The sequence below is a fragment of the Leptopilina heterotoma genome, unplaced genomic scaffold (assembly GCF_015476425.1).
Source record: "Leptopilina heterotoma isolate Lh14 unplaced genomic scaffold, ASM1547642v1 Lhet_52, whole genome shotgun sequence".
Lineage (NCBI taxonomy): Eukaryota > Metazoa > Arthropoda > Insecta > Hymenoptera > Figitidae > Leptopilina > Leptopilina heterotoma.
Window position 1 is genome coordinate 1,933,871 of NW_025111114.1, and position 26,899 is coordinate 1,960,769.

General features: G+C 23.3%; 1 protein-coding gene across 2 annotated transcripts; it reads left to right on the plus strand.

The window, feature by feature from the left end:
- The first annotated feature begins 225 nt into the window (after positions 1-225).
- Positions 226-26,899, plus strand: LOC122507866 (long-chain fatty acid transport protein 4-like). Of its 2 annotated transcripts, none has more exons than XM_043620824.1 (12): positions 226-243; positions 551-564; positions 6,352-6,555; positions 14,389-14,539; positions 15,251-15,488; positions 15,616-15,841; positions 21,360-21,564; positions 22,058-22,250; positions 22,419-22,565; positions 22,916-23,053; positions 26,255-26,412; positions 26,534-26,899. In XM_043620824.1, exons 1-12 carry the CDS (start codon positions 241-243, stop codon positions 26,840-26,842), a joined length of 1,986 nt encoding a protein of 661 aa, XP_043476759.1. In that variant the 5' UTR covers positions 226-240; the 3' UTR covers positions 26,843-26,899. The 2 variants fall into 2 exon arrangements, with proteins under 2 accessions (XP_043476759.1, XP_043476760.1); XM_043620825.1 differs by lacking the exon at positions 226-243 and adding an exon at positions 2,301-2,732 and having other exon boundaries at positions 506-564.

The following is a 26,899-nucleotide window of genomic DNA, read 5'->3' on the forward strand; positions in this document are numbered from 1 at the left end:
TTAAATTTAACCAACTCTCTTCTCGACTAAAGAATATATACGTGAATTTATATAACAAATCTCATTTCGTTAGTCGAAATAGTTAATTAGTGTTTTTAAAAAAAGAAAAAAAAATACAAAAACACATACTTGTGTGTACAAGATAACAAATACAAAAAAAAATCATGTGCAACCTATTGCGATTATAAGCGCAGCATCGCCAGTTCTTTGTTTCGTTTATCATACAGTGTGTGCGTTTTCATGGTTATGTGATTTTAAAAACTTAATTAATTAACGGCTATTTAATTATTAACTATCATTTTCTCTTATTTTCCTAATATTGATATTTTATTTCTTCTTTTATATTTTATTGTATTTTATTATTTTTATTATTTTTATTATTATTATATTTTATTGAAGTACTACATTTTAAATGGATTTTCAAAATTCAAAAACTTCCAAATTCAATAAAACTTTATTTTATTTTACTGTCGATAATTTCCAAATATATTTTCTTAACGAGTTGTAGAAATTAATTTAAAAATATATATTGTTAAAAAATTATATCCAGGGGAAAATAAATGAGTAAGTAAATTTATTTTTTAAAATATTAGAAAAAATATTGACATAAAGAGGCATGAAAAAATGTAAACAAACGGATTTTTTATTTATATAGATAATAAAGAAGCATGAAAACAAAATAAACAAAAGAAATTTTTTATTTATGTTGATAAAGAAGCATGAAAACAAAATAAACAAAAGAAATTTTTTATTTATGTTAATAAAGAAGCATGAAAATAAAATAAACAAAAAGAATTTTTTACTTATTGTTTTTTTTATTAAAAGTTTTACTTTTATTTATAAATTTCTAATTTGATAAATTTTAGTTTTATTAATAGTTTTATTAACAATTTGAACTTATAAAGTTCTTTAAATAATTTCTGTATATGTATTTATAGTTTTTTGTTCGTTGTGTTAAAATATTATAATATTAAGAACATTTTGTTCATTGTAAATATTATTTTTATTAGAAAATATTATTATTAAAACATTATTCTTGCAATTAAATGATTAAAATTATTATTAAGTCGAGATTCGACAATTAAAAAATCAATCACAAAGAAAAAAAGTTATAAATTGAATTTAAAAATTGAAAAATACTTTTTAAATTTATAATTTAACACTTTACATTATAATTTAACGATCAAAAAATTTTGAAATATCTTTTATCACAAATAATTTCGTAAATTACTGATTGCAATGTAAATTAAAAACTTAAATTTTATATTTAGAATATTAAAAATTAATTTTTTTGATAGTAACGCAAAATTATTGTAATAAAAATTTAATTTCAACGTTCAGAATTTTAGAAACATCCTAATTTATAAGAAATCTAAAAAAAATTAAGTACAATAAAACCACCTTTGCACTGGAAAAAATTTATTTGATCCAAATAACCGATTAGTTGTTTTCTATCAAATAAATATTTACTTCTAATTTTTATTTTTATTTAAAATTTTATTTAATCAAGTAAATATTTATTTGTTAACAAACAAGTAATTGGTTATTTGAAAGAAAGACATTTTTTCTCAGTGACTGGAATTTTAGGAACTTTTTCGCAGACTAAAAGGTACAATGAACTTAGAAGTCCTGAGACTAAATCAAATAACGGAATGTAATCTATATATACAGACAGTTTAGCTACAAAGCATTCGGAAGTTTTATCTACGTTTTATATTACACTAAGGAAAAATCTTTACTTTGTTTAATTGCGCTGCAACAAAATTAAATATTTATTCTAATTTATTCTTGTTACTATATCAAAAAATTATCGATTATAATTTAATTGTACAACGAATAAAAAATTTATGCATGTAAATAAGAAATTAATTAATTCACTACAATACGAATATTTATATTACAAATTAATTTTAATATTTATTCGATTAATTATAAATTTTTTATTTTAAGTCATAAATTAGTCACAAATTTTTTTGTAAAATAATTTTTATATGAATTTTATATATTTATTGTTAAATTTACCTTTTTTTAAATCAATATTGTGAATTTAAGTTAACTTTGTTAATTTAATAAATCACGCTAATTAATTAATTATTTTTATCATATTTTTTTAATTGTTTTTTTATTATTTAATTTATTTATTTATTCATTATCTTTTAAATAACACAATCAATTAAATTTTAATAAAATATCCAAACATTGTTATACATTTCGAAAAAGAAAATGTTGCGTAAATAAATTTTTCTATACATTCCCATGGCAATTATTTTTTTTTAATAAATAATATTTTGTTTAACTAGGAGAATTATCGTTCAGTGATTAATTGCTGGAGGGAGGTGATTGATAAACGGAACTCGATTAATTCTTTTCGTTCATACACTCAAAATCAGCGGAAGTATACAATGACTTATAACGTCGAGGAAAAAGAGGGGACTAAAACGAATCGCGTCTCACTACTCCATTTAAACAACTCAAACAGGAAGACAGCAGAAGACAGTGTTAACTCTCTCGTGCACAGTGCAAGTTCGCAAGCTCAAGTGAAATTTTTCACCCCCCAAAAAAAAATTTCACCTAATATTATTAATCGTGTTAATAAACGTGTTAATTAAATATTTTTTTCTAAATTCATTTTTAGTAACAAATAATTCTAAAGAGAACATTTTTTCATCGTGAAATTTTTTTCCATTTTTGAAAAACAATTCAAAAAACTTATTTTCCTCATAAACATAAAGGTACGTTAATTAGAAAATTCGATTTCTTGACAGAAGAATAAAAATTTACGGAAATTTGAAAAGCTTAAAAAAGAACAATTTAAGGATAATACTTTAAAAAAAATGCTAAAATTTTCGTCGCATGAAACGATCAATAATGGTTAGAGTCCATGACGTTTACCGGTATGGTATATACCCCGTCAGCCGGCACTCGAAAAACTATTAACGATATACAAAGTAAAGGTCAATTGTCATTGTTAATATTTAATGGTCAGGTTAACAAAAAATTTTATTTTTTACTCCAAATTTTTTATATTTTTATCTTCAAAAATCAGACGATACGCCCTTTTGTTGTTGGTTGCAAATCAATTGAGGGTACAATGGCATCACTATTTATAGGGCCTTTTCATTAAATAACACTTACTGCATTAATCAATAGGGGGGGGGGAAATATAATTTTATAATACCACTTTAAGCCACAAGTGTTTTAAATAAAATATTTTTATAAATCCTCTGCCACTTAAAACTAAAGTTAATTTTCAATTAGAAATATTTTTATAAATTCTCTGCAATTTAAAATAAAACGTAAACGAAATCTTCAATTGAACATTGTTTCAATCAGTCTAATTAAGTTTAATTTATTCTTATAATTCGACTCAATTTTTCTAATTTTCCTTTTTGCGATTTTTAATATTTATATAAACTTTTTTCATTCTCATTTTTCTAATAGTTATTTAAATATATTTAACTGTCATTTAATTTAACTCTCTACTAAAACTTTGAAAAAAGTTTTTAAACGCTTTTGTTTACAAAAACCGTTTAATTCCATTGTTAATTATTTCTACATAACATTGGTAAATTAATATTAATTATTTCTACATCAACAAATTAGAAAAAAAAATATTTTTCAAATCAATATTTTATAAATTTTTGATTAAAAATTATTTTTTTATAAATTTTTATAAATTTTTATAAATATTTATAAATATTTATCAATTATTTTACGAAGAAAAATTATATTGCTTCCCACGTGGAAAATAATTTTTTTCCATTAATTGTCGATTATAAACGTGAACTTCACCGATATTCTATATTTATAGATTTTGCATTTTAATAGAAATATTCTAGATTTTTATATTTATTGTAATTATTAATCTCATTAATATTTAACTAACTTTAATATTGTTTAATCAATTTCTCTAATATTTATTTATTTATTTATTTAATGCGTAATAAATATTATTTAAATTTAAAATACTCAATAAATATTCTATATTTTTTATATATTTATTCATTTAATTATTAGTTTCATTATTATTTAATTTATAAGTTAATTAACAAGTTTTATTAATTTCATTAATTCCTAATGATACAATATAAAAAGCGATAATTTTATCTTCAAAGTATTGCAATTAACTGATAAGGAAAATTTTCAAGAGGAAAAGGATCTTTAAGGAAAATTAACATATTTTATCAAAGGCTTTAAATGATTCTTTACCTAACCCACAAAGATAGAAAAATAAAAATCGAAAAAAGGAAAATTTCTAAACTATACAAAACTATGAGAGAAAAAATAAATATAAAATATTTTGAAGATTTTAACATAAAAATTACCTTCTTCTTTTTAAATTGAAAAAATTAAACGCTATTATCTTAAATTCGTCAATGAATAATTTAAAAAAAATTATAGAATCTTAATTTTTAATATTATAAAACATTTCTTTTAAAAATTCTTTGAAAGTTTGAATTGATAACAATGTTTATTGAAAATATTCGTTTACACGACAATTATTTTTAAAACTACTCAAAGAATAATATTCTTTGTAGAAAAAAATCTATAGACATTGTATAGTATAATATGCATATAATTATTATACTATTTATAAAAAAATATACAATATTCCTGCATAGAAAAATTTTAATCTGCAAAGTAATGCAAATTTTTTTAAGGAAAAAAATAGATAATTAGAAAAAAATTTACTACTGATTAGAAATCTTTAACTTTGATATAAAATTTTTTTTTATTTTGTTTTCAACTGGGGCAAAATTTACTTTTCTACTTTTTATTAGTTTTAATTTAATTTTTAATCTTTTTTTTTATTAGAATGTCAGTTGAGAAAACTTCTAAATATTTTATTACTACTTAATATTTATTTACATTTATTTAAATATTATTTTTACTATTATTTATTTTGTTTCCAAACGGGTCGAAATTTATTTTTCTACTTTTTTAATTATTTTATTAGAATTTCCGTTCAAAAAATTGTAACTATTTTATTACTATTTAATATTTATTTACATTATCAATTACTATTATTTACTTCGTTTTAAAAAAAAATTATTTTTTTATTTCTTTTAATTATTGTTTTAGAATTTCCGTTTAAAAATTTAATATTTTATTACTATTTAATATTTAATTACATTAGGTATTATTATCAAGTGCTATCTATTATTTACTTTGTTGTCAACGAAGACAAAATTTATTTTATTTATTTTTCTATTTTTTTAGTTATTTTTTTAAAATTTCCGTTTAAAAATTTACAAATATTTTATTACTTAATATCTATTTATATTTATTTAAAAATTATTATTTTTTATTAATATTTCTTTATTTTCCTACTTTTCTATTTTTAATCTTTCCATTAGAATTTTCCATTAGAAAATTATTTATTTAATTACTATTTAATATTAATTTACATTTATGTAAATTTTATTATTATTTTAGTTGTATTTAAACGCTAAATAATTTTTCTTTGAAAAAATTGTGGGTAAAGTTCACAACGTTTATCATCAACGATTGATATAGAAAACTTGTCGATCAAGAAACATTGTAAACAATTTTTAGAGACTAAAATTTAAATAGAAAGATATTTTTCTATCTAAATTGTTTTTAATTATAAATATTGTAAACTTCACAGTTGTGAATAAATAGTTGAAAAAAAAAATTGTCAATACCAAAATATTCTGAATTGCAGATAAAATATTGTTTTTTTTTTTAAATTAAGGGCATTTGAAACTTGATGACGTCACACATGCTTTGCACAAACTGAAACGTCATCAAGGTTCAAATGCCCTTAAATAGAAAATTATTTTTCTCTCTAAATTGTTATTAAAATTAATTTACAATATTTGTAATTTTACAAATATTGTAAACTTCAAAGTTGTGAATATAAATAAAATATTGTATTTTTAAATTAAATAGAAAATTATTTTTCTCTCTAAATTGTTATTAAAATTAATTTACAATATTTGTAATTTTACAAATATTGTAAACTTCAAAGTTGTGAATATAAATAAAATATTGTATTTTTAAATTAAATTGAAAATTATTTTTCTCTCTAAATTGTTATTAAAATTAATTTACAATATTTGTAATTTTACAAATATTGTAAACTTCACAGTTGTAAATAAATAGTTGAAAAAAATTGTCAACACAAAAATATTCCGAATTGCAGATAAAATATTGTATATTTTTTTAAACATTGCATATTTGCATATATATTTTAAGAAAAAAAAAAAAAAATTCTGTCAGTGGCGTTTATGACGTAATTGAGTTATGAATTTAGTTTAGATTGTGTCGAGGGCGCTGCTAGAGTATTACACAGGTCTGACAACCCCTTTTCCCCGTGTCGTGTTACAGAGAGGGTTGCCTGAATATTATGGACGTCAGATTCTTATTACTCGTGCTGACTATTGTCGGCCTAATGGCGGCCGGCGTCAGTTCAAGAATTGGATCCTTTGCTAGGATTGCACAGTTTATATTAGCAGCCGCAGTAATTCCACTAATCTACAAATTTCATCGAAAAATCTACATCATCATCAGAACTCTACCGAGAGATATTAAGTAAGTACAAAACAACAACGTAATTTTTTCCCACATAAATTTTTTTTAATCAAAATTCTAATTTCCTTTCTATAAATGAAAAATCTTAATCTGACACCAATAATAGGACACGAATTATTGATTTTTATTACTGCAAAATATGTACACGATTCCTACAGACAATGTTAAATAAGATCGAAAGTTAAGTGACTCACTTTGAAAATTAACCCTCATATAAAAGCAGCACATGTTTCAGGACGTTGAAGTGCGCAACGTTTATGTTAAACGAAATTGTTTTTTAATCATTTACTAATGCGACTCGAATATATTCAAATGCAATAAATTAATTTTTTTTGTTTTTCGAATAAATAAATATTTTCAATGATGAATTATTTAAAAATAAATTATATATCAAAATAAACAGTATATTATTAATTTATTATATTATTAATTAATTTAATTTTTTTATTATCATATTTTATAATATTAATAAATAATTCTTTATTTCGCACCGAATTTTCAAAAATATTCAATTTAAAAAAAAACTGTTTTTACAAATAATTGCGTAATCAAATTTTTAAAAGTTATTTTTTACTCCAAACGATTACCTTTATGTACAAAAAAAAGTTCAAGTCCTAGAATAATTTTTCTTTTACCAAATTAGTGAATTTATTAATAAAATATCTTTCGTTTAACATAAACTTTTACGTTCTTCAAAGTCATACACGTTTCAAATCGTTGTAAAAGTTAAAGATATAAAAAAAATTTTTTTCTCAAATAAAAAAAAATGTTTTAATTTCTTTTGCCATATTTAATTATCAATTACCAATTCATAATTTACATATATAAATAAATTTTCTAATAAACAAAAAACTATTTTTATGACACTTTGAATAATTAATTAAAATATTAATTTTCATACCACCGATAATTATTTTCAAGGTTTTCGATATTAAGTGTAAAAAAAAAGTCTTTACACTTTTTAATATAGACCTTTTAAATTATAAGTTTATAAAAGAAAAAAAGCAAAGTAAAGTTCACGTTGAATAAAAGATTCGTTTGATTCAATAAAACAGGTAAACTGACAAAAATTGATTATTTAACTTTCTAATATGTTCAATTAGTCATAAATAACTAATAAATAATTTTTAATTAATCAATTTATTTTTCCAATTAGCAAATTTTTTATTTTTATTCTTTTGATAACTTATTTATTTAATTTATTCTCATTCATATACCACAGATTCATAATAGTTCATCAAACGATTAATTTTTGAAAACCTTTTATCCGAAAATCATTTCACAAGTAGAAGTAAAATGTTTTGGTCAGACAATATTTTACGTTATACTTCAGAAAGCTCAACTAAGTAGAAAAGTGTCGAGTCAAAAGAAACGAAATTCTTAAATTAAAAACACTTTAGAAAATAAATCAAAATGTACACAATGTATTTTAATAATTAATAATAATAATAATAATAATAATAAATTAAATTTACGTATTTTCAACAATTTAATATATTTCTTGTTTAGCACAATTATTTATAATATTCTATACAAACATTATGTTTACCAGGAGTGAAATTTTTTGATAACGTTTTTAAATTACTTACTGGCAACATTGTAACACAAATAGATAATAAATTGAACATTATGAACAAAAAACTAAAAACAGTTGCTGAACTATTACGAAAAGGGCATATGTAATGATAAAATGGATAAGAAAATTTTTGTTCAAAGTTCAAAACAATCTTTTTTGTTTTTATTTAAATTTTTTAACACTATTTTTCTACTTTTTATAATTTAAAATTTATTCTTTAATTTTTCTTTGTTTAAAAATCACATTTACTATAGTTATTATAATCTATTAATATTTAATAAAAATTTATTATTATATTGATTATTTTCTCCATAAATTTTTAATAAAACGTTATTTATATAATTAAAAACACCTATTATATTTTGAAACTTCGAAATTGTCAGCAACTTAAACGAAGAATAAACTTTATGAATATCAGGAGATTTTTTTTCTCCTGCGCAGTTTTTTTTGCCTTGTATAATATACATAAACCAAATAACTCACGCTTTTGAAGAAAATATCTCACTCACCAGTGATGAAACATGCGAATGCTATCCAATCCAGTCTTGCGTCTGAAACAAATTAATTTAAATTTTTAGTACCACAAAAATTTAAAAAAAAATTTAAAAAACAAAAAAAGACAAAAAGCAAAGTAAAAAGAATAAAATTTAAATTATTTAGATTATAAAAAAGGTGCTATAGAAATTTGTAACCTTGGTTTAACAATTTTTTTTAAACAAAGCCCTTCTCTAATAATAACAAAAAACCAAAATTTGAAAATCGACACAAAAATTCGTCAAGACCAGAATCGTTTTTAAAGAAACAAATTTTATCCGAATCAGAGATGAATTCTAAAGAGTTTCTAAGTACTGCCGCGTTACGGAAAAAAACACTTTTTAAAAACCGCTGCCAAGTTGTACATTTTTATAATTTTGGTGTTCATTTCATGAACACTTTGCTTCCTCATAGAAATAATAATAATTGAAATATAAGAATTAATTTTTATGAAAGAGTTAAAAATTATTAAATCTTGGCCCAACAAATATGTTTTTATATATTCTATAAGATGGTTATAATAGTTTAATAATTACACATAAGTTAATAAACAAGAATGTTGAAAAAATTATATTTTCCACAATTTTTGATTTTTCAAATGCCAATAATTTGATAATTTCTGACCAAATGAGGTTAAAAAATATGTCAATCGAAACGTTTTTTAATGCTCTACAAGTTGTTAATGATACTTTTAAAGTTACTTTTATATTTTTCAACAAAATTTTCAAAAAAGTGTTATTTTCGAAAAATTTGGATTTTTAAAACTTTAATATCTCCGGCTAATATAGACGAAAAATGTTCAATGAAGGCTCAAAAGATGCGTCTGAAAAAACTCTACAAAACTAAAGAAAAATATTTATAGGTGTCCTAACATTTTTTTTAAGTTATGGCCAAAAAACGTTTTTTTACAAAAAGAAAAATGCAAAAAAAATATAGTTAAACTTTATGAATCGGGCTGAAAATACTCTCATTTTATGTCCCCCGGGGAGACCTACAAATTAAAAAAAAATTGAAGCCTTTAGCTCTTTCTCGTTCTGAGATATTGAGGCAAATGTAATGTTAGTACACACACACACACACACACATGGGGACAATTTTTTAAAATCCGTTTTTTGGACTTCTGAGATAAAATTACATAAAATTTTTTTTATATTTATTTATAACATTTATACGGGCAATGCCCATTCATGCATAAAGTACTAAAAGATTAGGTATAATGAAAAAAAGTTTGTAAATATGTCAAAAAATCACAATCAAAAATTTTGCTAATACAATCCTTCCTCTATGAGGAAGCAAAAAACAAAATACCTTCCTTAATAACAAAAATAACCCTAATTTGATAATCGACACAAAAATTCTTATAAAAAAAATATCAAGATACCAACATCGTTTTTCAAGAAATAAATTTTGTCTGAATTAGAGATGAATTTTAAAGAGTTCCTAAGTACCTGTAAGTACTGCTGCGTTTCAGACAAAGTCTCTATTTTTAAACAAGGGCCCTTCATTAATAAAAAAAATCTAAATTTGGAAATCGACACAAAAATTCCTAAAAAAAAAAATGTCAAAACCAGCATCGGTTTTTATATAAGAAACAAATTTTATCTAAACCAGAGATGAATTTCTTTAAAAGCAAAAAACCCTATTTGATAATCGACATCAAAATTCCTGTAAAAAAATATCAAGACCATCATCGATTTTTAAGGAACAAATTGTTTCCTGAATCAGAGATGAATTCTGAATAGTTTCTAAGTAGGGGAAAGGTGTACGAGATGATCCCCCTAAGGGAGAATGAACATTATTCATAGAAAAATCAACATTTTTGAGTTTGTTTTGTACGAACTTGTAGATAATTAATCTATCTAACTTTTCTGATTAGAAATGTATGCAGTTAATTAATATTTAACAAGTAAATTTAATTTTTCTAAAACCTTACAAAAGGATCATCTTGGATACCGGGGTGTCCAAGATGATCCCCACGGTATGGGCAAGATGATCCGTAGGTTTATCTTACCCCAATTATTGGAAAAGGAGACTAAATTGAAGAAATAACGTATATTAATATTAAATATGCTTTATTTAGGTTATAAATACCTTTAAACACTCACCAAGATTCATTTTTCTATTTTATAATTACGAGGCATTGTCTACAACAAGAAAATTAATAAAATAGATGTAGGTTTCAACTTTTTGTTTTAAATAAGTTAGTTTTGATAATAAAAACATATAAAAAACGAGAAAAATTGAATTTTTTATTAATACTAGAAAATTCAGTTTGAGGTGAGACGAAATACATGGGAATCAGGGGGGATCATCTTGTACACCCATTGAGGGATCATCTTGCCCCAAATGTCACTATTTTGTAATTTGTTCGTAACTTAACCTACGAGCTCTGTTATTCCATAATATCAATCAGAACACTTAATTGAAGATATACTGAAGCTGTGAGTACAAGAAAAATGGAATTTCAGCTGCTACAACAAAAGTTATCTAAGTACAAAGTTAAGCTTTTCTTAGATCAAAAGTATGAAATTTTTATTTTTTACAATAGAATTTTTTTAATGACGCGTGTTGTCATGACAGTTTGACTGATTCATAGGTATGTCATTGACAACGTATTATCGTATTTGTCTAAAAGGTTACGCTAATAGGATCTCCAAAATTCAAAAGGATCATCTTGCCCCAGGGGATCATCTCGTACACCTTTCCCCTACTGCCGTGTTTCGGTAAAAAACACTTTTTAAAAAAACAAAACCCCTTCTTTAATAACAAAAAAAACCCTATAATTTAATAATCGACACAAAACTTCCTATAAAAAATATCAAGAACCAACGTCGTTTTTCAAGAAACAAATTTTGTCTGAATTAGAGATGAATTTTAAAGAGTTTCTAAGTACTGCCACGTTTCGAAAAAAAATCCTATTTCTTAAAAGTAAAATGAAAGTATATTTATTTTCGGGCCTACTGATTGATTTGTTTTAAATAATGTTTTTTATGTCACAAAATAAAATTTTTTTTCGACTAGTTAAAAATTTATTTCAACAAAATGAAAAGTTAAGTTAGGTATACTCTAATTTCAGAAGGACCTACTCTTCTATATTATATTAATTATATAAATTTAATAATATATTCAAGATTCAATTAAAATAAATTCAATTAGTTATTGAATTCATTAAAATTATTAAATTAAAATTTATTAAAAAATCCACTATAATTGGTTAAAAAAATGATTTACTACTATCAAATAAAAAATTTTCTTCAAAAAAATTTAATTTTGATTTACTTTTTTATATTTTATCTCCAGAATATAATTAAATTTATATAAACATATAATATTAGGAAAATGAATGTAAATTTTACTGTCCGCTGTTAAGGTCGGAGGAGAGGCTATAGATTTTGTCAAAAAAATAAATTCAAACTTTACCTTTATATCCTCTGTTGAACACATGATCTTCATCCTAAAGGTTGTAGCAATTATTCACAACACTCCGAAATTAATTATTCACAACACTATGAAATGAAAACTAAACAATTTTACGATTTGCAAATACGGTTTAAAAAATACTTTTTTTTCGCTTCGCGGTAATTATTCGATCGATCGCGACGCGGTTATCGAGAAGTTTTATTACGCGAGCTATAACACTATTTTACACACTTCACTTCACATAATATAAATATTACTCTTCCCATCACTGGGATAACATCAGTTGGGTCCACCTACAGAGTAATATTTGCTGCTCTTCTTTCCAGTCGTCTTCTTCAGATAAATATTACTCTTCCCATCACTGAAGGTAAATCAGTTGGGTCCACCTACAGAGTAATATCTATCACTCTTCTTTACACTCGTCTTCTTCAGATAAATATTACTCGTCCCATCACTGGGTAAACATCAGCTGGGTCCACCTACTGAGTAATATCTATCGCTCTTCTTTCTTGCAATCTTCTTGCTAATATTACTCTTCCCATCACTGGGATTACATCAGTTGGGTCCACCTAAAGAGTAATATCCGCTGTTCTTCTCTCCACTCGTCTTCTTCAGATAAATATTACTCGTCCCATCACTAGGTATACATAAGCTGGGTCCACCTACTGAGTAATATTTATCGCTCTTCTTTCTGCTCGTAATGACTATCGCTCTTCCTTTTGGTCATCTTGCTGTACTAACTCCTTTCGGTCCATCGTCCTTATTTCGTCAATTCGAACTGCAATGAAACAAAAATTATTTATTCAACATTATGTTTTTATTTAAAATTATAACATTATTTATCATAATGGTAATTAAAGTAAATAGGTGCATTCGCATATTACGTCACAAGATTCTAAACTATTCTTGACCTCTTTTTCTCTTGTTACGAACTTAAATATTATATATTAGTGTAATCTTTCTGCAAAGTGCCACAAGTTGCTTCCCAGTGTGCACGTTCTAGAACTGTTCTAGAACAATTAATGGAAATAAAGAACAGTTCTAGAACGGTTCCAGAATTGTTCCAGTACGTGCACACTGGGTTTACTCTCCTGTCCCTTTTTGTGATGTGATATAAGGACAACTGCATTAAAAAAAATAATTGTGACCCCCTGCCAAAGAATCGTACCTTAGAAGCAAATCATTTAAAGATTATGTCTATGCTACTTTTATCTCAACTAACAATTTCTCTGTTTAATTTGAAACCAAGTTTTTATTAATTATTACTAAAGTTCTAATGCAGACTTAAGCATCAGTTGTTTATATTAAGTGTATTTTCATTCAAAAAATTATAAAGACAATCTAACATTTTTTTGGTTCTTAAATACCTCTCTTCTGCGAGCGTCACGATTGTAAATAAAAATGCAAAGAAAATATGATAAGAATACAAATTTTGCTCTACATTTTAGACTTGCAAATGGTTTATTCAATTAATAAGGGTTATTTAGTTAAGTAGTATTACGTACATAACTATTTACATCTATTCTGATCTATTCTGCGTATATGATACAATTTGATTCAATATAAAAGCGCATCAGCTGATAAAGCAAAAATTTTACCACGTTTAAAAATTAAAGCAGCGCTCTTCACAAGGACAACGATCGTAGCCCTCATAATATATTACGATAATGTTTGATAAAAGCACACAGCTTATTATGAACAGAATTATGCAATAAGTATTGGAATAAAACTAAAAAGTACCATTAAAAACAAATTTGAACTGTAATTTCCTTTTGATGACCCCACATAAAGTATGCTACATCAAAAATTTACTAATTACACCTTTGTCAATACATTACAGACTACCAAACTCATTCACCATTTCTAGAACAAATTTTCTCTTACAATCGATGACAAAATTTATAATTAGAATATACATTTTCTATTAATTGTTGACAAACAGATGCTAATTTTAGTAATAAAATTATGTTTTCTATGTCTAGATTTTTGTATATAATATTTATAATACAGATCTTAAAAGGTCACTTTCAGCATTGATTTTAAATAGTGCAAGTGCTCTTTTAAGATCCGGAGCCTCAATTGTTGCCAAACAGATGCTGATTTTAGTAATAAAATTCTTTTTAACCTAATAATTGTCAAGATTATTGTATCTAGAAGCTAGTCTAGAGAATAACAAACCTAACATATCAAGTATAACAAATTCTCCCTCTGTAAATTAGATAATCGATTTTATTTTTTTAATTTGAAATTAAACTTTTCCTTGATTATAAAATCTAGTAAAACCTAATTTCTTTAAATTACAGATTTCTGTATCGTTATGTTAATGCCGATCTGGAAACCAGACGATTTGTCCGTAATGATAGCACGGTGATGAAAATTTTTAGGGAAAGAACTCGACTTTATCCAAATAAGCCCTGCTTTATTTTCGAAGGTCGCATTTGGACTAATGCCGATGTAAGTAAATTCTAACATTCTTATAAATTCTTTTTTTAATTAATTTAATGAATTTAATGAATTTTTACCAGTTAGTTTCACTGAGAACTTTCGTTTGAAAAAAAAACCGTTTCTTATTTTTTCATTGAAATGTTCAGACAATTTATGAAGTATATAAAAATATTATCAGTCAGACGGTGACACAAACTGCTAAATTGATTTTTTTAAAGATCAAAGGGCAAAATATGACAAAATTGACACTAAATTTAATTTTATCTCATACATAATACTTCTGCTTTTTTGTCAACTTCACATGACTTAACATTTTTAATGATAATTTGACGATAATTTGATGATAATTGAATGATAAATTTAATAATTACATAGTGATAAATAAAAATAATCAAGAAATAATTCTAAAGTGCAACTTTCATCAAAAGTAAATTGATTTCAATTTACAATAAAAAAATAATAATCTATCGATAAATCTTAAGTAATGCTTGTATAGGAGTATTTGAACCAATTATCGATTTTACGAAAATTACCTTTTGTTTATTTAAAAAAAATAAAGCTCGTAAATCTTTATCGCCTATTTTTCTATTTTTATTCCACTGAATGAAACCAATAATTTTATAAAAAGAGGAAAATGAAAAGCAAATAGTTCAAGTAATCGATAAAATAAAAATATTCAAAATCATAATTTTAAAAATAAAATTTCGATACTCTTTTCAGATAGACAAATACAGCAACCAAATAGCGTCAGTTTTCCAAAAAGCTGGCTACTCAAAAGGAGATGCAGTGGCGTTGATGATGCCAAATAAGCCAGAATTTATCGCCACATGGTTGGGCTTGGGAAAAATTGGTGTTGTCACAGCCTTAATCAATACCAACTTGCGGCTAAATTCACTAGTTCATTGTTTAAAAGTGGCAAAAGTAAAAGGCATCATTTTCTCCAAAGAACTAACATTCGGTAATTACTGAAATAAAATAAAAAAAATTTTTGATGAGATCAAAAAAGAGGAAGCTACAATTCAAGTTTAAGTCCAAAAAAAAAAAATATCTGGAAAATGGAAAACAAAATTCAATTTTGATTTCAGCAATTGATGAAATTTGGGAAACAGTATCGGATTTGGAAAAATTCAAACAAGGCTGTGGTGAAAATGTCAGTACAAATGGTGCTAAAAATTTGGATCAACAATTATCAGAGGCCAGTACAGGACAGCCAATTGTCGATCGAGAACCCGGTTATAGGGACAAATTACTCTATATTTACACGAGTGGCACCACCGGATTACCTAAGGCAGCCCTAATACCAAATTCAAGGTATCCAATCAATATTATATTTAATTGAAATTCCACTGATGGGAAATAAATTGAGTCGCTAAATGCTAAAATTAATTATTTCAAAAATTAAACATCGCAAGACATGACAATTTTAAGGAAATATACATAACGATCAAGCCTAAGTTGTCATTGGCACAACTTGTCTCTATCTGTGTTACTTGGTCTTATTCCTTATTCATGATTATTGAGCGTTATATGTAGGTCAACTTTGACACGCCTAAAGAATAGGCGAAACAAGGACCTCGATCAATGGTCGCCGGTAATTTAACAACAAAATTAAGACTCATATTATGCTTTTTAAACGACTTTAGTTCATATTGATTTGTTCCTTACTTTTTTCTTTTTAGTATTTTCTTTCTTTTTTTTTAAATATTGTCCTCAACATCTCATATAATTTGTCGAATTTTACGAGCTTTTTAAAGTTCTTGTGACTTTGAAAAAATCATTAAAAGGAGTTTTAGTATTTTCTCTTTAAATTTATGTTATATTATTATTTTTTATTTTCCATAAACGAAAGTATTGAGGGAATTTTGAAAAAGTAGAAAAATTCCGTAATGTCCAAATTTCCGTCCACTTTTACTTCACGAATAACAATTAGGTATAAAACAAATGATTTACAAACATGCTAAAGGTTCAAACGAACGAAATTTTTTGACAGTGTTTTGAATTCATTAAAATTAAAATAAAAAATCACAAACTATTATTAGAGGCAAAAACAAAATTACAAAATTATTATTATTACAAAAACAAAATTATTAAATCTTTATAAATTATTATTTATTAAATAAATAACATAATATTCCAATGGAATTCAAATTTAAAGAAAAAATAAATAAATTTCGTTCATTTGAACGGAAAAATTTTATGATAACTCGTCATAGAATTTAATTAAATTTAAAAATTTGTTGGTAAAATACTTTATGAGAATTCAATTTTAAGAAACATTCAATTATTCAATAATTTTTTTTTTTATTTTAAATAATTACATTCTTGTAGATGTAGAAATTTCTAATAAAAACTGAATTAAAAATTAATTTTAGTTAAATTTCTGACGGTGGTTTTTTTTACATTTTTAAAAATTTTTTTAAATAAATATTAAAACAAATGGAAAAATAAATTACCAATTAAAAAGTGTTACGCCCGCGAAACATAATAATCAATTTATTATTATTATACAAATTACAAAAATTTTTTATTTTTTAATAATTTCAGATTCAAATTTTTTAAAATTCACTTATTAAGTACATAATCAATTTTTATTGTTTATTATTTTAGAAAATTTTAATAAAATTCTTCTCAAGAATTCAAATATTTTTTAAATAATAAAATTCTTCTCAAAAATTCAATTATTTTTATAAATAATAAAATTCTTCTCAGGATTTCAATTATTTTCAATACAAGTTCAATAAAATTCAATAATCTTTTTAATTATAATTATTAACAGACACGATTATTTTATATAAAGTTGAAAAAAATTCGTTGTTTAATTTAATTATTTTCAAAATTTTCAATTTAAAATTATTCAAAAAAAACTACATTAGTTTTAAAATTTTTAATTTAAAATTATTAAAAAAAAACTATGTACATTATTTTCAAAAAACTTGAAGAAATTTTTCAAAAGAATTTAATTATTTACAAAAACTTTAATAAAATTATTTAAAAGTATTTAATTTTCTATCAATAATTTTCATAAAATTTGATAGTGTAAAATTATTTATTATGATTATTATAAAAACTTGAAAGAAATTCTTGATAAAATTCAATTACTTTCAAAATTTTCAATTAAAATTATTAAAGAAACTTCATTATTTAAAAAAAATTCAAAGAAATTCTTCATAAGAATTTAATTAGAATTTTCAAAAATTTGTTAAAATTCTTCGCAAGAATTAAATTATTCTCATGAATAATAAAAATCTTCAAAGGAATTCAATTATTTTTAAACTTTTTGATAAAATTCTTCACAAGAATTTAATTATTTTTATAAATAATAAAATTCTTCTCAGGAATTCAATTATTTTCAAATATAATTTCAATCAAATTCAATAACACAGGTCAACAAAAAAAGACTTACTTTTTTTTTATGAGATAGCGGAATGGTTTCCTATGTATTTTTGGACGCTGAACACGATCCCGACTTCCAAAATTGCCCATCACGTCAGGATTTTGAGAAAAGTGGGGGTAAAGACCCCAAAAACGCTTTTTTGAGAAATTTTAACATTTATTTTCTCTTTAACCTGACGTGCTAGAGACTTCCACAAGGTCTTAAATTAAAGCTTATAATGTGCACTAAAAGACCAATATCCATAAAATAAAAAAAAATAAAATTTTTTTTCAAAAAATGGGATTGAAGACACCAAAAATTTGTGTTTTTGGATTGCTTTAATAGACTTTTTGCAATTGCTTGGATTCGCATGAAAATGGTTACTTGGGGTTTTTGGGGTCACTGATTACGAATCCGATATTAGTTTGCAAAAATTAAAAATGGCGGATTCGTAATCAGCGACCCCAAAAACCCTGAAATAACAATTTTCAAGCGAATCCAAGCAATTCTTAATTTTTACATCTGCCATCTTGGTTTCGCCGTTTTAAATTTTTGCAAACAAATATTGGATTCGTAATCAGCGACCCCAAAAACCCCAAGTACCCATTTTCAAGCGAATCCAAGCGATTGCAAGAAGTCTATTAAAGCAATCCAAAAACACAAATTTTTGGTGTCTTCAACCCCATTTTTTGAAAAAAATTTTAATTTTTTTTTATTTTATGGATATTGGTCTTGTAGTGCACATTACAAGCTTTAATTTAAGACCTTGTGGAAGTCTCTAGCACGTCAGGTTAAAGAGAAAAGAAATGTTGAAAATCCTCAAAAAAGCGTTTTTGGGGTCTTTACCCCCACTTTTCTCAAAATCCTGACGTGATGGGCAATTTTGGAATTCGGGATCGTGTTCAGCGTCCAAAAATACATAGGAAACCATTCCGCTATCTCATAAAAAAAAAGTAAGTCTTTTTTTGTTGACCTGTGTAATCAAATTTTTAATTACGAATATTATAAAAAATTCAAAGAAATTCTTGATAAAATTCAATTACATTCAAAATTTTCAATTTAAATTATTAAAGAAATTCAATTATTTTAAAAAAATTCAAAGAAATTGTTCATAAAATTCAATTACATTTAAAAAATTCAATTGAAATTATTAAATAAATTCAATTATTTTTAAAAAATTCAAAGAAATTCTTGATAAAATTCAATTACATTCAAAAAATTCAATTGAAATTATTAAAGAAATTCAATTATTTTAAAAAATTCAAAGAAATTCTTGATAAAATTCAATTACATTAAAAAAATTCAATTGAAATTATTAAAGAAATTCAATTATTTTAAAAAATTCAAAGAAATTCTTGATAAAATTCAATTGCATTCAAAAAATTCAATTGAAATTATTAAAGAAACTCAATCATTTAAAAAATTCAAAGAAATTCTTCATAAGAATTTAATTAGGATTTTCAAAAATTGAACTTAAAACTCTTCGTAAGAATTCAATTATTTTCATAAATATTAAAAATCTTCGAAGGAATTCAATTATTTTCATAAATAATAAAAATCTTCGAAGGAATTGAATTATTTTCAAATATTTTCATTGAATTCTTCGCAAGAACTCAATGACCATCAATACATTAATTTTAAAATTAAAATCATTCAAAAAGAAAAATTATTTAAAAAGTTACGATTGTAATTAAAAAAATCACAGGAAACGATTTAAATGAATGTCGGAAAGCATTTTACGATAAAAATATTTAAAAGAGAAAATATTAGGTAAAATATATACATATATATATATATATATATATATATATATATTACCCGCGATTGAGTAATGGAGGTAATTTCAACTCTTCATATCAATTAGGGAGAAAATTAAGGATCTGTGACAAGGACATTAATTTATCGATAGGGACAAACGCTTGAAAATGACAAATGATAAATTGAATTTTAATTGTACGATATTAAAGATCAGAAAAGATTGACTATTTTTTTTTTTTTTTTTGAAAGGAAATCATCAATATAAAAAATCTTAATTGGAATATCAAGTCCCAATTGATCCAATTTTCACTTAACTGTCAGATAACCATAAGAAATAATAAGTGATAAATTCATCAGACATTATCGGAAGGTGGATTATTAAATGGGGGCTAAGAGCGAAGTTTATTCCTTAATTCATGATAAAACTAAGTTATCCATGATAATATAAATATTTTCTAAAAGCAAACGTTAAGTAACATTTTTTAAAAAATTGTTGTATTTAAATTATGTAACTTTTCTAAGTGATCTAAAGTGAGTACTGGAGTACAGTGAATATAATGAATGATTCGTAATCTTGTCAGAGAGGCCTCACAACTTGAGGGGAATAAGATTAAAGTCCAGCAGTCAAACGCATATGTACTTTTCAACTAAAGTCTATAGTCTTCAAGACAACTTTTTTTTCACTAAACAATTTTTCTTTATTTATTGCACGCATTAATTTCAAAATAAATGCATTTAAAAACAAATTATAAAAATTTATATAGGGTATCTACTATTTTCGTTCAACAAAATTCCCGGATATTTCCCGGCTTTGTCCTAATTTTTTCCGGTCTTGAAACAATAGAATTTAAAAAATTTCAAAAATCTTAGTTTTAAAAATTTTCAAAAAAACTTTGCGAAATTTCAATTTTATTAAAAACTTTTAAGTGTGTATTTTTTTCAAATTAACTAATAAAAATTTTAATTATTAATCTTCGCACTAAGAAACATGAATACTAGAATGTGACTCTTTAGAAAATTCAATTATTTATCAATTATTAAATTAAAATACTTTAAAAATTCGATTTATTAAAAAGTTTTTAATGAAATTCTTTAACAAATTTAATTATTTTCAGTTGAATTTCACAAAATTTCTATTAATTCGATCATTTTTTTAAAATTTATTTACTAACTAAATTTGAATCAGTGACTGCTTTTTTACTATCAAATTAATTATTTTCAACTAATTCAAATTTAGAGAACAGTATAAATAACTATACAAATTAAAATACAAAGCGATTTTTTAAAAACAAATTAAAATAATAAAACTTTTTTTAATTTGGTGAAAAAATTCCCGGTTCGGCATAAAATTCCTGGCTTATTCCCGGTTTTTCCCGGTCAAATTAAATTCCCGGCTATTTCCCGGTTAGTTGACACAAACTTATTTAAAATGTTTTTGTAAATTAAAAAACAAGGTTGAAACAAAAATTTGATTTTGTTTTAATCTGATTCCTATATATTAAAAAAAAATTTAAAACCCATTATAAAAATATAATTAATTACCGTGGCTAAATTTTCTCGATTATTTTCGAAAATTTCCCTGATTTTCCTGACCAATTTTATTTTCCCCGATTTCCCTGAAAAAAATCTAAATATTTATTGTTGAAAGAAACAATTGAACGTTAAATTTTTAATTCTCAAAAATAATTTTTTTTTTAGATATTTGTTGGTGACAATGGCTACATATCATATGTTGGGTTTAAGATCAGACAGTGATATTATGTACAATTCTATTCCCTTGTATCATATGGCAGGAGGACTGGTTGGAACTGGTTGTGCATTAGTTAAAGGAATACCAAGTGTATTAAGAACAAAATTCTCAGTAACTGCTTATTGGACCGATTGTATTAAATATAATTGCACGGTACGATATTTAATTAGCTCTTTCTAAATTGAATTCTACTTTCTCTCCAATTAATTAATATATATAATTATTACATTAAATATGATTAATAATTAATTATGTTAAGCAAAATTTGTTTCAACAAAAAACAAATTCTATTCTATTCTAATGAATAATTAATAATATGTTGGTATTAATAATTAATAATAAATTAATTTTAAATAAAGTTAAGAATAAATTAATTCATTTTTCATATTAAACATAACTGATTAATTAATTATATACTCTCTAAATTTGAATGAGTAAATTTTACCAATAAATAGTCATTTCTACTAATTAATTAGTAAAATTTACTAATTTAAAAGTAAAAAGTCAGTCACTAATTTAAATTAGTAAACATTTTTACTAATTCAAATTTAGAGAGTAGATTAATAGAATTGAAAATTGAAAAAAGTAATAGTTCTGTTAATTGGCGCTCGATTTAAGGAAAAATAAAACATTTCTATTTTTACAGCTTGCTCAGTACCTTGGTGAAATATGCAGATATTTACTTTCTGCTCCCCCACGACCTGAAGATACTGCTCATCCAGTTAGATTAATGGTGGGCAATGGAATGAGACCTCAACTTTGGCAAGATTTCGTAAATCGTTTCAAAATTGAACAAATTACTGAGGTCTACGGTTCAAGTGAAGGAAACGCTAATATCGGTAAAGAAATTTAAAAAATTCTAATTTTAACTCCCAAAAGAATAAATTTAATTTTAATTATTTACTTATAAACATACTAATTTTTCCTGTAATTTTCTATTTTTCTAATTTCTCTTTATGAATGGACTATTTTTTCTTTGAGATAAAAAGAAATGTTTTTATTTACAGTAAATGTGGATAATCAGGTGGGAGCTGTTGGATTTGTCCCTAGTATTTTGCCTAAGAGTCTACATCCAGTAGCACTTATTAAAATAAATCCAGAAACTTGCGAACCAATTCGTGGTTCAAATGGCTTTTGCATTCGAACGGAAACCAGTAAGAAACGCATTTATCGATTTCACAAATATAATTCAAATACATTGCAAATAATTGTGCAATATCGTAAAAATATTTTATTTTTGAGAATAAAAAATTTAACGTTCAATGAAAAATAATTAATATCCATTTTTGCACACAACTGAATCTCAATATATTTAATATAAAATTTTTGAAAAATTTATTTTTCGCTAATAAAATATATAAAACATATTTAGTAGATCAATAAAAAAAAATGTAAATTAATCTAAAAAAATTTAGTGAATCAATCTAAAAAAATTTGGTAAATCAATTTTTTAATGGAAAAAGGTTAATTAATTATTAATGAAAAATTAAAAAAAAAATTTCAGATGAACCAGGAATGTTTATAGGATTAATTAAGCAGGGCAATGCATCTAGGGAATTCAACGGTTATTTAGATGAAGAAGCGTCTAAGAAGAAAATTATCGAAAACGTCTTTGTCAAAGGAGATAAAGCGTTTTTGACTGGTACGTTAATTACACCAAAGTTAAAAAATTATTGTAAATAAATTACAATAACAAGGCTCGAACTAGTGAAAGTATTTAAAGATACGGAGTTTAAGGACCAAAAATGAAAAATTACGGATAAATTGCAGACAAAAATATAACCAGTCCGAGTCAAATAAGAGAACATTTTACTTAAAACTATAAATTAAATTTTTCATAATTTTATAAAACATGAAGATATCGATATCGTGATCATGCTTCATGTTTCGTAATAATTAAAGATGACCGAGTGATAAAATCATTATCAATTCAATTATTATTTTCAAGAATCTTTAACTAAAATTCTTCTTTAAATCGATTATATTTAATAATTTTTGAAACAGTTCTTTGACAATTTTCAAATCCATTTGATTACAATATTATAATATCAAATATAATTTAATTCCTAAGTAGAATTTTATTATTTTCGAACAATATTTAATTTTTGCGAAGAATATTATTACTCTCGAAAATAATTGAATTTCTGCAATAATTTGTAACTTTTCCAAAATTAAATTTTTTTTCGTGTTTTTAACTTAAAATAATATAAAAAAATTCAATTAATCTTTTTCAAAAAATTTAAATTCAAAATTCAATTGTTTCTAAAAATTCACGCTTTTAATATTCAATTATTATCTAAAATTTCAACTGAAATTCATTTAAAAATCAATTTTTATTAGAAAATTTTCTAAAATTCAATTATTTAAATACAAAAAAAAATAATTTATTGAACAATTGAATGTTTCTTAAAATTCAATTCCCATAAAGAATTTTATCAACAAATTTTTAAATAATTGAATTCTTTCGACGAATTTTCATGAAATTTTTAAGAATTAATTACATTTTTCGAGAAATTTGATTAAAATTGTATTAAAAATAATTAAAATTCTGTGATGAGTTTCATTATTTGTGAAAATAATTGAATCCTTAAGAAGAATTTTACTATTTTTGATAATAGGTATTTAATTTTTGCGAAAAATATTATTACTTTTGTAAATTTTCCAAAATTAAATTTTGGAAAATTTAATTTTCGTGTTTTTAACTAAAATTCTTCTATAAATGCATTATTTTTAATAATTTTTGAAAAAGTGCTTTGAGAATTTTCAAATTCATTTGTTTAAAAATAAATTTTACAAAATTTCAATTATTCTTAATGTCTTCAATTAATTAAATATATTAGAAAATAAAAACTTCAAATAGTTTCCAGAAAAAAAAATTCGCAATTAAACTTTCTCAAAAAAAAAATAATTCCTACACAGAATTGTTAGTTAAAAATATGAAAAATTCAGATTTTCAAAGATTTTAATTTGAAACCTTTTCAAAATTCAATTATTTCTGAAAATTCACGCTCTAATGCTTTTAATATTTAATTATAATCTAAAGTTTTAACTGAAATTCATTTTTAAATCAATTTTTATTAGGAAATTCTACAAGAATTCAATTATTTAAATACAAAAAAATACAATTTATTGAATAATTAAATGTTTCTTAAAATTGAATTCTTATAAAGAATTTTATCAACAAATTTTCATAAATAATTGAATTATTTTGACAAAATTTAATAAATTTTTTAAAAATAACTACATTTTTTAAAGAATTCAATTAAAATTGTATTAAAAATAATTGAAATTCTGCAATGAGTTTTATTATTTATGAAAATAATTGAATTCCTAAAAAGAATTTTATTATTTACGAAAATAATTGAATTGCTGTGAAATTTTTATTATTTTCTGAAAATAATGAAAGGTTTGCGTAGAATTTTATTAAATTTTTTTTAAATAATTGAATTCTTTTGGAAAATAGTAGATATTAAAAATCATTCAACTGAGGAAAATTTTTAAAAATAATTGAAATTTTGCCAAGGATTTTATTAAAATTTTTTAAAATAATTGAATTTTGGAGAAAAATTCAATTATTTGTAAAGATAATTAAAAATTTTGACGAAAATTTTTAAAAATTGTTGAACATAATTGAATATCTGTGAAGAATTTTATTACTTTGAAAAATAATTGAATAGTAGAATTTTAATAAATTTTTTAAGAATAATTACGTTTTTCGAGGAATTCGATTAAAATTTTATTAAAAATAATTAAAATTCTGCAAAAAATTTTATTATTTATGAAAATAATTGATTTCCTAAAAATTTTTATTTATTTATTTACGAAAATAATTGAATCCCTGAAAAAATTTAATTATTTATGAAAATAATTGAATGATTGCGAAGAAATATGTAAAGAATTTGTAAATAATTAAACACCTGTAAAATTTTTATTATTTTATGAAAACAATTAAAGGTTTACGTAGAATTTTATTAAAATTTTTGAAAATAATTGAATTGTGGAGAACAATTTAATTATTTATAAAGATAATTAAAATTTTGAGAATTTAAAAACAATTTTAAACATTTTTAATTGAATTATTTTTAAAAAAATTATTATTAAATATTATTATTATTATTATTTATTAAATTAAAATTTTATGGAACTTTATAAAAATAATTGAATTCTTGTAAAGAATTTTTTTTAAAAATAATATTCAAAAGAATTTAGTAAATCTGAAGAATTTTGCTATTTATGGAAATAATTGAATTCTTTCGACGAATTTTAATAAAATTTTTAAGAATAATTACGTTTTTCGAGGAATTCGATTAAAATCTTATTAAAAATAATTAAAATTCTGCAAAAAATTTTATTATTTATAAAAATAATTGAATGATTATTGCGTAGAAATTTATAAAATATTTGTAAATAATTGAATTCCTGTAAAATTTTTATTATTTTACGAAAATTTAATAATTTATTATTATTATTTTACTAAAATAATGAAAGGTTTGCGTAGAATTTTATTAAATTTTTTTTAAATAATTGAATTCTTTTGGAAAATAGTGGATATTAAAAATCATTGAATTGAGGAAAATTTTTGAAAATAATTGAATTTTGGAGAAAAATTAAATTATTTCTAAAGATATAATTGAAATTTTGACGAGAATTTAAAAAATTTTTTGAAAATAATTGAATTTCTGGGAAGAATTTAATTTTTATTTTTTATTTTTTTTTTCAATCAAATTACAGACTTTGCGGACCTTTTTTCAAAAAAACTGACTTTTACAGACATTTACGGGATTTACAGACCTAGTTCGAGCCTTGCAAATAATAATAATATCTAAAATATAATTTTTTTCAGGCGATATCTTGGTTCAAGATGAATTAGGCTATTTCTACTTCAAAGACAGAACAGGAGATACGTTTAAATGGAAAGGAGAAAACGTTGCAACGGCGGAAGTTGAAGGTGTCGTCAGCAACGTAGCCGGACACCGAGACACAACAGTTTATGGTGTTCAGGTTTGTCAATATTTTCCAAAATATAGAAACAAAGAAATAATTTAAAAGAACTAATTGTTTCAATTAAATAAATATAAAATAAACTTTAAAGTTTAAATTCGATTTTTTTTTTTGCTTTTAGGTACCAGGAATTGAAGGTCGAGCCGGAATGGCAGCAATTGTCGACCCCGATTGCCTTTTGGACTTTAAAGCTCTCGCTGAAGGTCTAGATAAAGCTCTACCTTCCTACGCAAGACCAATTTTCTTGCGAATCGTGAAGGAACTTGAAATGACCAGCACTTTCAAATTAAAGAAAATTACCCTCCAAAAAGAAGGTTTCGATCCCAACAAGATTCAAGATAAAGTTTATTTCCGTGACGGTAATAAGGAATACGTTGAGGTAACACCAGAACTCTATGAAAAAATCATAACGGGAGCAGCGAAATTGTAGAAAATTAAGACTAAGAAGAAAATTTGAGAGAATTCCTTCTACAAAAATAAGGAAAAA